The sequence below is a fragment of the Euphorbia lathyris genome, chromosome 7, assembly GCF_963576675.1.
Source record: "Euphorbia lathyris chromosome 7, ddEupLath1.1, whole genome shotgun sequence".
NCBI classification, from domain to species: Eukaryota; Viridiplantae; Streptophyta; class Magnoliopsida; order Malpighiales; family Euphorbiaceae; genus Euphorbia; species Euphorbia lathyris.
The window spans coordinates 77,412,080-77,425,920 of record NC_088916.1 but is presented as its reverse complement, the minus strand read 5'-3'; the positions used below and the strand labels follow the sequence as shown (position 1 = coordinate 77,425,920).

The 13,841-nt window shown below is 38.7% G+C and overlaps 1 protein-coding gene across 3 annotated transcripts; it reads left to right on the top strand.

The window, feature by feature from the left end:
- The first annotated feature begins 8,301 nt into the window (after positions 1–8,301).
- On the top strand, positions 8,302–10,540 carry LOC136201532 (protein RDM1-like). Of its 3 annotated transcripts, none has more exons than XM_065992219.1 (3): positions 8,302–8,359; positions 9,522–9,787; positions 9,863–10,540. In XM_065992219.1, the coding sequence occupies exons 2-3, from the start codon at positions 9,553–9,555 to the stop codon at positions 10,231–10,233; spliced, it is 606 nt and encodes a 201-aa protein (XP_065848291.1). In that variant the 5' UTR covers positions 8,302–8,359; positions 9,522–9,552; the 3' UTR covers positions 10,234–10,540. The 3 variants fall into 3 exon arrangements, with proteins under 3 accessions (XP_065848291.1, XP_065848289.1, XP_065848290.1); XM_065992217.1 differs by having other exon boundaries at positions 8,310–8,448; positions 9,499–9,787; XM_065992218.1 differs by having other exon boundaries at positions 8,313–8,448.
- The last annotated feature ends 3,301 nt before the right edge of the window (positions 10,541–13,841 follow it).

Genomic DNA, 13,841 nt, shown 5'->3' with positions numbered 1-13,841 from the left:
GTCAAACCACTGTTTTCAAAATTTTGGTAACACATAGCTAAAATTGATTTTACCTGAAAAGGTTTATAGATAACCTACCAATGAGGACTAAATTTTGACGGAGTGGGGAATCGAACCTCAAACTTGTCAAGCAGAGGTTCAACGCCTTACCACTCGGACCAACCCTCATTGGCTCTAGTAGAATTTCTCTAAAAGCAGGGATTAGTACTGAGCTATGTTCCTTTTATTATATAGTTTAACTGTTTAATTTAATTTATTAGTATAAACATAGACTATATGATGATATAAATATGAGATAATATGAGATAATATGTTTTTAACATTGACCGTCTGAAGCAATTTTATTCCCAAGGTAAAAAAAGATATAATTTTACATTTAACTTTGGCAGCTAAAATCAATTTTACCTTTAATATTGGCAAGTTGGATCAATTTCAAATATCATTATATATATATATATATATATATATATATATATATATATATATATTTCTTATTTTGAATCAATTATATATCATTTGGTTCTAAAATTTTTTATATTTTTTTTGTGATTTAATAATAGAATTATAGATTAATATTTTTTAATTTTTTTCACACTTATTCATATGTTTGTAATTTGTTACTAATGAGTGATAAATAACACAAATATGAATTGTAAATAACAAGATTCGTCACTGAGAAAACAAATTGATAAATTAATTATTTTTTAAAGTGACTCAACTTGTTAATATTAGAGATAAATTTGTTCTTTGCTACCAAAATTAAGGTAAATTTGCACAACATCAACGTTGAGTGTATTTTGAGTTTATAATATATCGTTAAAATGATTTAATAACATAGAATACATTGACGTATTTCAAGTTATTTTAAACTCAATTTATCCGTTATATATTTAAACTTCAAATTAAAAAAATAACAAACCAAAATTATTATTTTAATATGAAATTTTGTATTTTTTTTAAATATGAAATTTTGTATTTATTTTTAATTTTTAATTTATCTGTTTGTTTCAGCTGCTTCTATTTGCTGTTGCGGTTATCTGTTTGTTGTTTGCTGTTACGGATAGACAACATATATTAGTTGATTTTAGTCTAAAAAGTAGTTGTTTTGAATTTTTACATAATGTTTTTTTTTTGTCTCCTGTTTAGACTTAAAAGGTAAAAAGGAGTTCCGAAAAATAGAAACAAATAGACAATAATACAGTCGGACTAACTGAGTCATCCAATCTAACTAAGGGCCCGTTTGGCTAGTTACTGTTTAATGGTTGTGGTTCCTATTTTATGTTTGCCTTTACAAAAGAATTTTTTTTATTAAAAGCTGTTTTTCAGTTGTAAAAAATAAATAGCAAATATCTAACCCAAGTCTAAAATTCTTCCTTAAAGAGAAGGTAGGTAATTTGTAATTTCTGACCCAATTATAAACCTGTATGATTCCGACAACATTGCCAAAAAAAAAAAAAATTAAAAATCTCTTGGGACGATCTTACCATATTCAGAAGTCTTCAACGTCATTTTTTCTCTCTTTTAGATCTATCTCCTCTCTTTCAGATCTCTCAGATCTGTTGTCATGGTGAAGAATTTTTATGAAGATTGAGAGTTTTGAGATCTATCTCTTCTCTTTTAGATCTTTCTCTCTCTTTTAGATCTATCTTCTCTTTTTCAGATCTATCTTCTCTCTCTCAGATCTGTTGTCATGGTGAAGAATTTTTATGAAGATGAAGAATTTTGAGATCTATATTCTCTCTCTCAGATCTATTTCTCTCTTTTAGATTTTTTTTCTCTCTTTTAGATCTATCTCCTCTCTTTCAGATCTCTCTTCTCTCTCTAAAACACAGGATCAATTTTATAACTCAATTTTTTTTTTCTCTCTCTCTCAATTAGTTATATCTAATAAAATAGACTCCTCCAAATACGAGTCTTTTTCCTTTTCTCTCTCTCTCTCTCTGTGGCGATGACGAAGGCGACTGCGAAGGGAAGGGTGGATTGGTCGGTGAAGGCGGGCGGAAGGCCGGTGTTGGATCTGGCGAGTCCGGTTGCGGGGCGCGGGCTGGGTGCAGATCTGGTACAGGAGGAGGCTTGGGCGGCTGATGATGGGAGATCGGAAGGATCTCCTCGAGGTAGACGGCGGAGTAACGAAAGACCGAGGGATCGGTCCAGGGATCGTAGTAGATCGGAGTGGGCTAATGGTGGGGAGGCAGATCTGGTTAATTCGGTGCCTGTTTCGGTGGTTGGGGTGGCCGATCTGGATCAAGGAAGGGAGGGTTCTGCGGCTGCCGCGTCTGGCGTTGGGGAAGGAGAAGGTCCGATGTTTTCGGCTGTGGACCGTGGGGTTGAGCAGAACGTTGTGATGGGGGGGACGCGTCCTACGCTTGGTGCTCTGGGAGTGCCGGCCGCGCAAGCAGGGTATTCTTTGCGGCTTGTGCAGGCCGCGCTGGCCGCGCAGGCATTTGTGCCGGGGGACTTAAGTCTTTTACTTCCGGGACAAACTATGGAAGGTGTTTCATCCCCAGGCACTCGGGTTACTCAGGGCCAGCATGCCCAAGGTTATCAAAAGGATGGGGGAGCTCCCTCCTGGAGGGATAAGTTGTTAGGGGTGGTGGAGGAGGAACCCATGATGGAGGAGGATACTTTTGAGAACAATGATGGGGATTTTCTCTCCGATTCCGATTCTGAGGATGGTCAGCCTGAGAACCCTTTGTGTCCTAGGATCCGTCTTTCCTCAGAAGACAAGCGGGTCATGAGATCCAAGTGGAAATTGGCATTAATTGTCACTGTTTTGGGGAAAAGAATCAGTTTCAACTACTTTGCCCAGAGGATTCAGGCTCAATGGGCTAAGAAAGGGAAGGTTACCATCACTGACCTTGATAATGACTATTATGTCATTAGATTCACAAGGGCTGAGGATTACAATGCGGTGGTCAATGGTGGACCGTATATTATCTCCAATCATGTTTTGGCTCTGAGACCTTGGGTCCCAAATTTTGACCCCCATGACTGCCCTGTTAACAGAATCCTTACTTGGGTTAGGTTCCCAGGCATTCCTCTTGAATACTATAGTGATAGATTCCTGAACAAGATTGGTAGCCTGGTTGGTAAGGTCCACCATGTCGATAAGACTACCATTGGGGCAGTAAGAGGCAAGTTTTCCAGGGTCTGTATTGATATTGATCTTGCTAAGCCTCTTCTTTCTCAATTCTGTATTCAGAATAAGGTTTTTCATATTGAATATGAAGGTATACATAATATCTGTTTTGAATGTGGTATGTTTGGCCATACATTTGAGGGATGTCCTAAGAAGAGGAAGGAGGCGGAGGAGTTGATGCAACCTATCATAGGTGGAGCTGAGAAAAGTCAGGGGGAAGAAAGGAGTTTTGGGCCATGGATGCTGGCCAAGAGGTCAGTGAGAAGGAAGCCAAGTGCTAATGTCAGTTCTATTCATCCGCTAGATATTAGTCGGAAGATGACTACGCTCCAGATTGCCCCTGAGATCAAAGTCAGACCCCCGGATATCAAGAAGAGGAGTGAGGCTGGTGTGGTCTCAGCTTCTGGCTCGGGGTCTAGGTTCGGTGTCTTGTCCCTGGAGGAAGGTCGGGAATCGGACCCTTCCAATGAACAGATTGATTTGAGCATGCCTGGTCTGGAATCGGTCGAGCCTGTTTCTAGTCGGGGTAAATCTATTAATCCCCTCTTTGTCTCTAATGCTAAGGATAAAGGGAGCTCCCAGTCTCACCTTTCTACAGGGGAAGGGTCGAGTAGTAAGGTTGTTTCTCTGAATCCTCCTGTGGATGCTCCTATTGGAAAAGCTATAGGAGTGAGTAAGATGAACATGAAGAAACTTAAAGTGAAACCTAAGAAGAACCTTAATGGGTTAGACTCTTGGGCTAAAAGGGGACCTTTTGGGACTTCCTCTAGGCTCTCAGGAGCCCCGAATAAATACATGATCTAGGGTTTGGGCTTGTGTTAGTAGTCTTCCTTTCTGATGGATTTCTTTGTTTGGAATGTTAGAGGTGCGGCGAGCAAGGCAACCCGCATTTATGTTAATGATCTTATTAAACAGTTTAACCCCTCCTGTTTTGTTCTTCTAGAGACCAAGGTCAGTGGAGCCAAAGCAGACGAGGTGGTTAGAAAGTTTAAGAATTGGAATTGTGTCAGATCGGAGGCTACTGGCCGGGCTGGGGGGATTTGGCTCTTTTGGAAGCCAGGTCTTGTTAATATTGATATTGTTAGTATGGACTGTCAGTTCATTCATAGTAAGGTGTGCTACCCTGGTAATAAACCTTTCTTTGTTACCTTTGTTTATGCCGATCCTGTTCTTTCTAATCGTACAAGGTTGTGGGAGATCCTTCATTCTATTAGCTCTAACATGGTGGAGGCTTGGTTGGTGGCCGGGGATTTTAATGATATTGCCCTTTTAAGTGATCAGAGAGGAGGGGGTAATCATTATATGAACCGGTGCCTTAACCACAAGCGTAGTATGGATCTGTGTGGGCTTTCAGACCTGGGTGCTGCTGGCCACAAATTTACCTGGAAAAGAAATAGCTTGTTTGTGAGGTTGGATAAGGTGTATGCTAATGTTGCGGCTATCTGTAGGTTTCCTGAGGTCAAGGTGCTGAATCTCCCCTTCCGTCACTCTGACCATTGCCCTATCCTCATTAATTTGGTCAAAGGTAACCGGCTGAAAGGTAATAGACCCTTTAGATATCTTGTGGCTTGGGATTCTCATCCCGACTTTAGGAATTTCGTGAAAACCAATTGGCATCCCCACTCTGATGTTCTCCTCGCTGCTGAGGAATTCAGAAGTAAGGTGGTTGTTTGGAATAAAGACATATTTGGCCATATTATCAGGAGGAAGAATAAACTCTTGAGGAGGATGGAAGGCGTTCAGCGTTGCTTGGAGGCTCGTTTCGACCATAGCTTAAATGGTCACCTTAGAGCTCTCCAGAACGAGTTGGAAGCTGTGCTTAGACAGGAAGAGCTTCTTTGGTTCCAGAAGTCTAGGAAGGCCTGGATTCAAGACGGGGATCGGAATACCAGGTTTTTTCATCTCTCTACGATCATTAGGAGACAGAGGAATAGGATTGATGCTATCAAGGACGCTAGTGGCGAGTGGATTTTTGAGGAGGAAGACATTCGTCGCTCAGCCCTTGATTTCTACAAGGACCTGTTTAGAGAGGAAGCTGTGGACTTGGAGAGTGCCCACTCTGGTATTTCCTTTCCTCGTTTGGGGGAGGAGGCTATTAAAGATGCTTTCCATCCTATTGACCTTAAAGAGATTGATCTGGCCTTCTCTAGCATAGGGTCCACTAAGGCTCCTGGGATTGATGGTATCCCCGCTAGTTTCTATCATAAACACTGGGATACTGTTAAGGAGGGCATATACAGTTTTGTGTTAGGTGTTTTTGGTGGCTCTTACGATATCAGGTCGGTTAATAAAACCCTCATTGTCTTGATTCCTAAGGTTGTTAAGCCTTCCTCCTTCCTCCAGATGAGACCCATCAGTCTTTGTAATGTTTTGTATAAAGCTATTACTAAGATTGTGGCTAATAGAATCCGGAAGATCCTTCCGGATATAATTAGCCAGAACCAAGGGAGCTTTGTTCCTGGTAGACAATTGATGGATAACGTTGTTATTGCCCAGGAGGTTGTCCATTCTATGAAGATTAAGAAAGGTAAGAAAGGGATTGTGGCCCTCAAACTGGATCTGGAGAAAGCCTATGATAGATTGAACTGGAGCTTTCTTCTGGATAGTTTAGCCAAAGCTGGCATCCCGGAGAACTGGAGGATTTTGATTGAGAAGTGTATCTCCTCTCCTGTTTTCCAGGTCATGATCAATGGGGACATGTCGGATGAGTTTTCTCCCTCCAGAGGAATTCGTCAAGGAGATCCTATGAGTCCCTTCCTCTTTGTTATTGCCATGGAAAGACTGTCTCACCTGATCCAAGAGGCGGTGTGCAAAGGGACTCTCCACCCTGTTTCTATCAACAGACATTGCCCCCCTATTACCCATTTACTCTTTGCTGATGACGTCATGCTTTTCGTTGAGGGTAATGAGGAGCAAATTAAAACAGTTATGGATATCCTTGATTGTTTTTGCGAGGCTTCTGGCCAGAAGGTTAACATCCAAAAGTCCCGTATGCTTTGTTCCAAAAATATGGACAATAGCTTGTGTAGAAGACTGAGTGAGCTCTCTGGCATACCTCTGACGAACTCTTTGGGGAAGTATCTTGGGGTTCCTCTTCACAGTGACAAGGTTTCCAAAGCCTCTTTCAAGGATATTTTGGACAAAACTAATGGTTTGTGTGCTAGCTGGAAAGCTAATTCTCTTTCCCTTGCAGGTCGCCTTACCTTGATCCAGTCAGTTAACTGCGCTGCTCCGAACCACATCATGCAGGCCTGTAAGCTTCCTGAGCCTGTCCTTAGTGACCTGGATAAGATAAATCGGCGTTTCCTGTGGGGTGAGTCTGGAGATGGGAGAAAGGTTCACCTGGTCCCGTGGAAGGAAGCTTGCCAGCCTAAAAACAGGGGGGTCTTGGTATTAGGCAGACAAAGGACAATAATAAAGTCCTGTTAATGAAACTTCTTTGGAGAATGTGGCAATGCCCCTCCTCCCTTTGGGTCCGTCTCTTGTGCGGGAAGTATCGGAAAGATAGAATCTTTGGTGGCCCGAAGGAGAGGGTTGTTAGCTGTTCCTTCCTCTGGAAAGGGCTCAGTGCCGTGTTTGCTGAATTCTGTATGGGGATTGGCCTGGAGTTGGGTAATGGTAGATCTATTAGCTTCTGGTATGACACCTGGATTGGTGATAAACCGCTGATTGATGTGTGTAATGCCCCTCCGTCGGCTGATCTCCTTTCCTGGAAAATTGCTGATGTGGTGGACTCGGAGGGAGACTGGATCTGGTCAAAGTTCGACTCTTTCTTTAGTCTGGAGACCCTTCTTAACATTAGAGGAGTGAAGATTAGCAATCAAGAGGAGGATAAGGATAGACATTGCTGGGCCTTGACGAATAATGGTACTTATTCTTGTAAATCGGCCTATGAAGCTTTTACCCCTAATAGGGCTGATCCTCCCTTGGAGATTTGGAAGTCCATATGGTCCCTCAAGATCCCTTACCGTATCAGGAGCTTCCTTTGGCTGGGTATCAAAGACAGGCTCCTTACGAATGCGGATAGGCACAGAAGGCACTTGACTGAGTCTAATGCCTGTAGTAGATGCAGAGGCAATGTGGAAACCTTGTGCCATGCCTTGAGGGATTGCCCAAATAGTAAGAAGATCTGGGAAGGGATCCTCCCTCATCACATCCTCCCTTCCTTCATGGCCTTTTCTGAAGGGGACTGGTTCTCTCAAGGAGCCAAGGGGAACTTGCTGGCCAACATGGAGCACGGTGCCATCCTCTTTGCTATTACTTGTCACCAAATCTGGAAGTGGAGGAATGAAGAATTATTTGCGGGTAAGGCTGTCCTTATTCCTGATTTACTGTTTTTCTTCTCGAAGAAGCTCTTTGTTATTACTAAAAGCTTTGAAAGAGATTCCCTTGTTCGCCCCTCCCCGGATAAAGAGATCCTGCTAGTTGGCTGGAGTAAGCCTAGAGAAGGGTTTGCTAAGTTGAATACTGATGGCTCATGCCTTAGCAATGACAGAATTGCTACTGGAGGAGTTCTTCGGGATGCTGGTGGCAATTGGATGGCGGGGTTTACCCATAACTTGGGGACGGGCTCCTCCTTTTCTGCGGAGCTCTGGGGTATCTTGTCAGGTATTAAACTCGCCATTCGCATGGGTGTTAAAAAGCTCTCGGTGGAATCTGATAATCTGGAGGCTATTAACAGGATTTCAGATAGCCAGGCTGTTTGTCTGAAGAGCCAGAATCTCATCAAAGCTATTTTAAGGCTTCGTCCTGCCTTTGAGTATCTTAATTTCTCCCATATTTTTAGGGAGCAAAACCGCGTGGCGGATCGCTTAGCAGCTGCTGGGCATGGGAGAATGTTAGGTGTTTCTACCCTCTCTGTTCCTCCTTCTTTTCTTTTGCATTCTCTCCTAGAGGATAGGATTGGGGTCAGCCTTCCTAGACTGATCCCGGTGTAGGTTTTTTGTTGGTTTTGTTTTTTTCCTTTCCTTTCTTACCAAAAAAAAAAAAGAAGTCTTCAACGTCAAAGTCAACGCGACGCAGGTGACTTTCGGATATGTACTTTTCAAATAAAACAGAAAGATGCTGAATAGGATGGAAAGGACCATATTATCCCTGACCAAAAATGTTATTTCTCTCCTCTGTCCCAATTAACAATAGTATTTCACTACATATTTGTTTTTCTCACTGTGAAGCTTTATCTTACTCTTCTCTGCGCCGCTTCTCCTCGTCCTTGACCAGGTATGTTTCTTCTTCTCGCCGCTGAAGCTCTGATACTCTTCTCTCTCTTTGCTTCTCAAGGCTACGATTTTCTCAGCTCCTTGTTTAAGGTCAGTTTTGTTCTTCTGATTCATTGGTTTTGTCCTTGCTTGTTATTGTCTTTCTTTCTGATTCTGTATTTGAGTTAGAAAGGTTATTAATTAATAATGCTTATTTCTCCTAATCCTAAATCTGTAAAACCTAATTAAACATTTGAATGCTGATTTAATTTCATCCATTCTTGTCTTTTTTCTTTGATTGGAGAGTGTGATAGGTTTATGCTATTCCTGGAAGGTTGTGGAATTTTTTTAGGGCTTGGAAATTTGATTGTGATTCTGGAATTGTATTGAAGTGATTCATAGCCGTAGAACTGAATTAGAATTTTGCTGAAATTGTTCCTTAAACACCGGTAATTAATTTGATATGTTTGTATATCTCAGCTATTAAGACAGATGTGAAATGTCTGTATATCTGTGCATTCACTTTCTAATTCTTTATTGTTATGATGATATTGATTTCAGAATCCTTTGAAGTGATTCGTAGCTGTAAAACTGAATTAGAATTTTGCTGAAATTGTTGGTTGAACACGGTAATTGATTTGATATGTTTGTATATGTCAGCTATTAAGACAGATGTCCGTGCGTTCACTTTCTAATTCGTTATTGTTATGATAATATTGATTTCAGAATCCTTTGAAGTGATTCGTAGCTGTAGAACTGAATTAGAATTTTGCTGAAATTGTTCGTTACACACCGGTAATTGATTTGATATGTTTGTATATGTCAGCTATTAAGACAGATGTCCGTGCATTCACTTTCTAATTCGTTATTGTTATGATAATATTGATTTCAGAATCCTTTGAAGTGATTCGTAGCCGTAGAACTGAATTAGAATTTTGATGAAATTGTTCGTTAAACATCACTAATTAGTTTGATATGTTTGTATATCTCAGCTATTAAGACAGATATCCGTGTGTTCACTTTCTAATTCGTAATTGTTATGATAATAATATTGATTTCAGAATCCTTTGCTGATGAATGTATGTATGTACTTCACACTGTGCTTAGCTCCCGAACTTCTTTCTCTAGCTGCTGTTATTGCTCATATTGATTGCATCTCAGGAATCTCGTTCTTTTCCTCGTAGTTCCTTCTGTGCAGTATTAATTGTATTTACCATGAAGAGGACAATTCCATGGAATGAGCATGAGCATATTGATGCCATGTCATCAGATGATGAATCTTCTTCGCCGGATCACGGAGAGACAAATCGAGTTGATGAGCTGAATTTCTCCCCTAAGATTGAAATTGATCAACCTGCAAGAGAAATGACATTTGCAGATGGAGTTGATGAGCTGAATTTCTCCCCTAAGATTGAAATTGATCAACCTGCAAAAGAAATGACATATGCAGGTATGAATTCTAATTTCGATTTGGATAAAGTTTATGGCATTGTGATCTTAGATTGAAAGCCTGCTTGTGATTCAGATGTAGTGATGAGAAGAGCAGAAATGTATCAGAATTATATGAATAAGCTCCCAATCCCATCGCATCATGGCTCAGTGATTCCATTCTCATCATGGGTGGAATTAGGCAAATCACTAAAGAAATTATATGGGCAACCATTGCATTACCTCACCAATATTATTCTGTATCAGTGGGATCATCGTTCGGGATTTTACGACCACCGTGAGCGAAAACCGTTGGATATCATGATTCATCCATGTAAAGCTGAAGCTACAATCTGGCTTGTTGAAGAAATTCACAGGCTTACTTCATCTCATCAACATGTGGCTACACTCTGGATTGCGGACCCGACGTACCATGCTTCTATTGATGCCATTTTCCCTCAACTTTGAAGCAACTTTCTTCACAGTTCCCTCATGTTAATAACCATCCATGTATGGTGATTTTGTCAGGTATCAAACTTGGAACTTGTGTTGCATATAGGTGACTGGAAACTGCAAATAAATGATACCTTAGGAACTAAACCATTATAAAGAATCAATATATGAACAGGATTAGCAAACAATGATGTTTAAGTTGTTTAGTTTAGTGAAGTAATTTTACTCGGGACTTTCCGCCAACAGTTAGTTTTTCCGTCCATTTTGGTGTGGTGTTTTCTCGTCTTTAATTAGAATTTGATTCAATTTCATTCTTCTGTTATGTTTCTGATCATTAATTGTGTTGGATTTATTGATGGAGTCTTTTAGAATTCCAAATATATTCCTGCCTTCATATAGGAGAGTCTAAACAGTATTCATACCAGAAATCTAGGTATTGACAATACTGCGGTGAACGGGTCCTAATTTCTCAGCCATTTTTAAGTTAGCTATGGTCCGTTTAGAGAATCACATGCTAAGTGGTTCAATCTTTAATATGGTTATGCTTTAATAAGTCTTTTCATAATCAAATTTGAACATTGTTTAAAGTTTTTGTTTATCGTATCATCTCCATTATCATTCACAAGGAATAATAGGCAATATGAAGTTTAAACAGGCAATTTATGCTTGTTAATAGGGAAGAATGAAGACGAAAAACATGATTCGGCACAATTTTTTTTAATTAATTAATATGAAAAAATATATTATATATTAATGAAAATATAAATATAACATAATTATAAATGATTACAAAATGAATGATATATCATTAATATATATCATATGGTAATTGGATATCTTCATAAGGCAAAAATAATTAGACTGGACAATTATCGTGTTTTGTGTCAAAATCGTGTTATCTCATATTTATGTTCCATATGGTTTTATATGTTATAAATGTTAGAAAAATGATTTTCGTGTCAATCGTGTCGTGTCAGTTGGGTTGGCTCTGTAATCGTGTTCTCTTGTCAGAAATTGCCACCTCTAAAAATAATAATTACCATCATATTAGATATATTTTGCGAATAATGCTAATTTCAATCTTATCACGTGTCGTTTGAGTGTGGATGTGTCAGAGAAGTTAGTTCTCAATTAATATGGATAGTTATATTTATGGATTATAGGCGTGAAAAACTTGAATTCTAAACGAAACGATTAGAGAGAGATACAATGATTGAAAAAAGTCCCTGTTGGATTCTTAGTGCCACTATAAGTTTTGCTATATAATTTATAGCTACTGCACGTTAAATAAAGGAGATTTAAATGCGAAATTGACACGAGGATTTGGTGGAATAGAGTATTTTATTGATGTAAAATAGTCTGATTACAAGTACTAAAATGAAAGCAAGAAGTTACATGAAATGATTTCTATACAAAATATAGCTAAATCAATTACATTGAGTATAAATTTTTTAACAACAGAGATGAAAATTGAAATGGAAATAATAAATTTGAAGCCAAAAATTGGGCATTTTGACAAGGCCTTGAGTTGCAATCGGCTTTGGATTCACGAGTAAAAACGAACGACTTGAATGATTGGTGAAGAGCGGAGCTGACTTTGTCTGCGAGGTTTTGGGAAATAACGATCGATAATGAGTAACTTAATTGGGAGAAATTTACAACCAAATTTTGGTCAAACATGCAAGTTGGGATGGCTCATTAAATGAGTTTTAGGAGACAGATTGAAGCGAAATGAAAGCCTAAAGTTAAATTTAGAATGTTAACAGATTGTAAGGGCCGAAAAGGTTAAAATGAAATTACTGGGTATAATGTTAAAAAAAATGGTAGAAACTGACTTATTTTATGAACTTGGGGCAGAAAAAATGTTAACTTTCAATTTTGGGATTGACATATGAAAGATCGGAACTTGAAAATAGGTTGCTAATGAATGATTTGAGGCTTAGAATAAATTAAAACCAGATCCACAAAATAGACTAGTTGAACTTTGCTATGGATTTTTAAAGTTTAAAGTTTTACTTGTCTTCAAGTAAACTAAAACCAAACCCGAAAAATAGACTAGCTGAATTAGAAAACCTCTCGGTTTGACCAAGTAAACGACAAAAAGAACAAAAATGTAAGATACTAAAAGGTGACAACCCTTCCTCCTCACACTTTAAAGTTTTACTTGTTCTCAAGTAAACTAAAAAAACCAAACCCGTAAATAGAATAGCTGAACTAGAAAACCTTCTAGTTTGATGAAGTGAGTGACACAAAAACGATCAGCTGTAAATACATGTATTCAAACACCAAACAAGAACATGATACCCAAAAAGCCGTGATCCAATTAGCAAGCTCATACTTTTAAGCAAAAAGAGACATGCTTGATTAAACGAGTTTAAAGGGAAAAACCAAATAAACACATCAGCGAAAATTGTTCGCTTAATCACACAATTTTTAGGTGGCTTGGTATTTTACTCTCATCTTTATACTTGCCTAAAATTACTGTGAGTCCGCACGTTCATCCGAGTACCTCTACCTTGCTAAGACTCAAACAATATAAAAAATAGTCTCGAAGTTCCGGTTCTAACAGGGTTAAGATTAGGGGCGTGTCAAGAATGTCAATTTGGGTTAAGAATCTAGCACTAAAATATTTACACGAAATGACATAAGTGATGTACTAACAAGTTGTTCTAAAGGAAATGAACTTTATTATAAACGAACTAATGTTTTTTTATATATGATTGAGTATAGTGCGATCATGTACGATAAAGAATGAATTGACCCAAAAAGGGATCAAATAAGGACAACTAGACCAGTGAATAGTTTTTTTTATTATTGAAATGGTTTGCTCATTCGCTTTCAGGGTAAACAACTTGTTTTAATGAAAATAGAAATGCCAAAGCGGGTTGTTTATCACCAAAAAAAAAAAAAAGCCAAAGCAGACAATGCTAGAACAAATGAGTAACGTTTACAAACAGTTTTTGGTTAAGAAAGAAAGAAATTAAAACATGTTAAAATGGTTCAACAGGGCTTCCTAAAGGTGATAAAAACGATAAAACAAAATAGAAAGAAAATGTCTATTCTAGGAAGACCCGTCATTGTTTATTATTCGAATCAAATCGTGTAAACTTAACTCGGTATTATTAGGTAAAAAACTGTGTAACTCTCAACAAGCAAAAACACATAAAAATGCCAAAGAAAATAGACCTTTTAGATGTTCGCTCTTTAAGACTAAAAAATACTCACAGTTTGTTGAGTTTTTTTTTTTTTTGACAAGAGATGCCATTTTATTAATTATCAACAGCAAGAGCAGTACAGATACAAGAAGGAGGTACTGAAATCCAGACCTTCCTCTCAAAAGCAGGTGTAGCTGCACGGGCTAAAAGGTGAGCAGCAGAATTTGCTAACCTACGAATAAATGAGATTGACACATTACCTATATCCTTAATAAGGATTTTGCAGTCTTCAATAACTAGATCCAGAGCCGAATTGCCACTAGTTTCTCGCTGAATAGCATACACTAGCAATTGTGAATTTGATTCTACCAACACGTTCTGCCTGCCAGAGTCCTTCAGCCAGCTCAACGCCTCGCGACACGAGTGAGTTATTTTTATACTAAATAGCTTCCTTAAACTCAAATTCAA

What these genes read in the sequence shown, in the direction of transcription:
- LOC136201532 (XM_065992217.1), top strand. Translation starts at nt 8,362, where the DNA reads ATGTTTCTTCTTCTCGCCGCTGAAGCTCTGATACTCTTCTCTCTCTTT. An exon ending in TTCTCAGCTCCTTGTTTAAG is followed by an intron (nt 8,449 to 9,498) that starts GTCAGTTTTGTT and finishes ATTGCATCTCAG; the next exon opens with GAATCTCGTTCTTTTCCTCG. An exon ending in AAAAGAAATGACATATGCAG is followed by an intron (nt 9,788 to 9,862) that starts GTATGAATTCTA and finishes CTTGTGATTCAG; the next exon opens with ATGTAGTGATGAGAAGAGCA.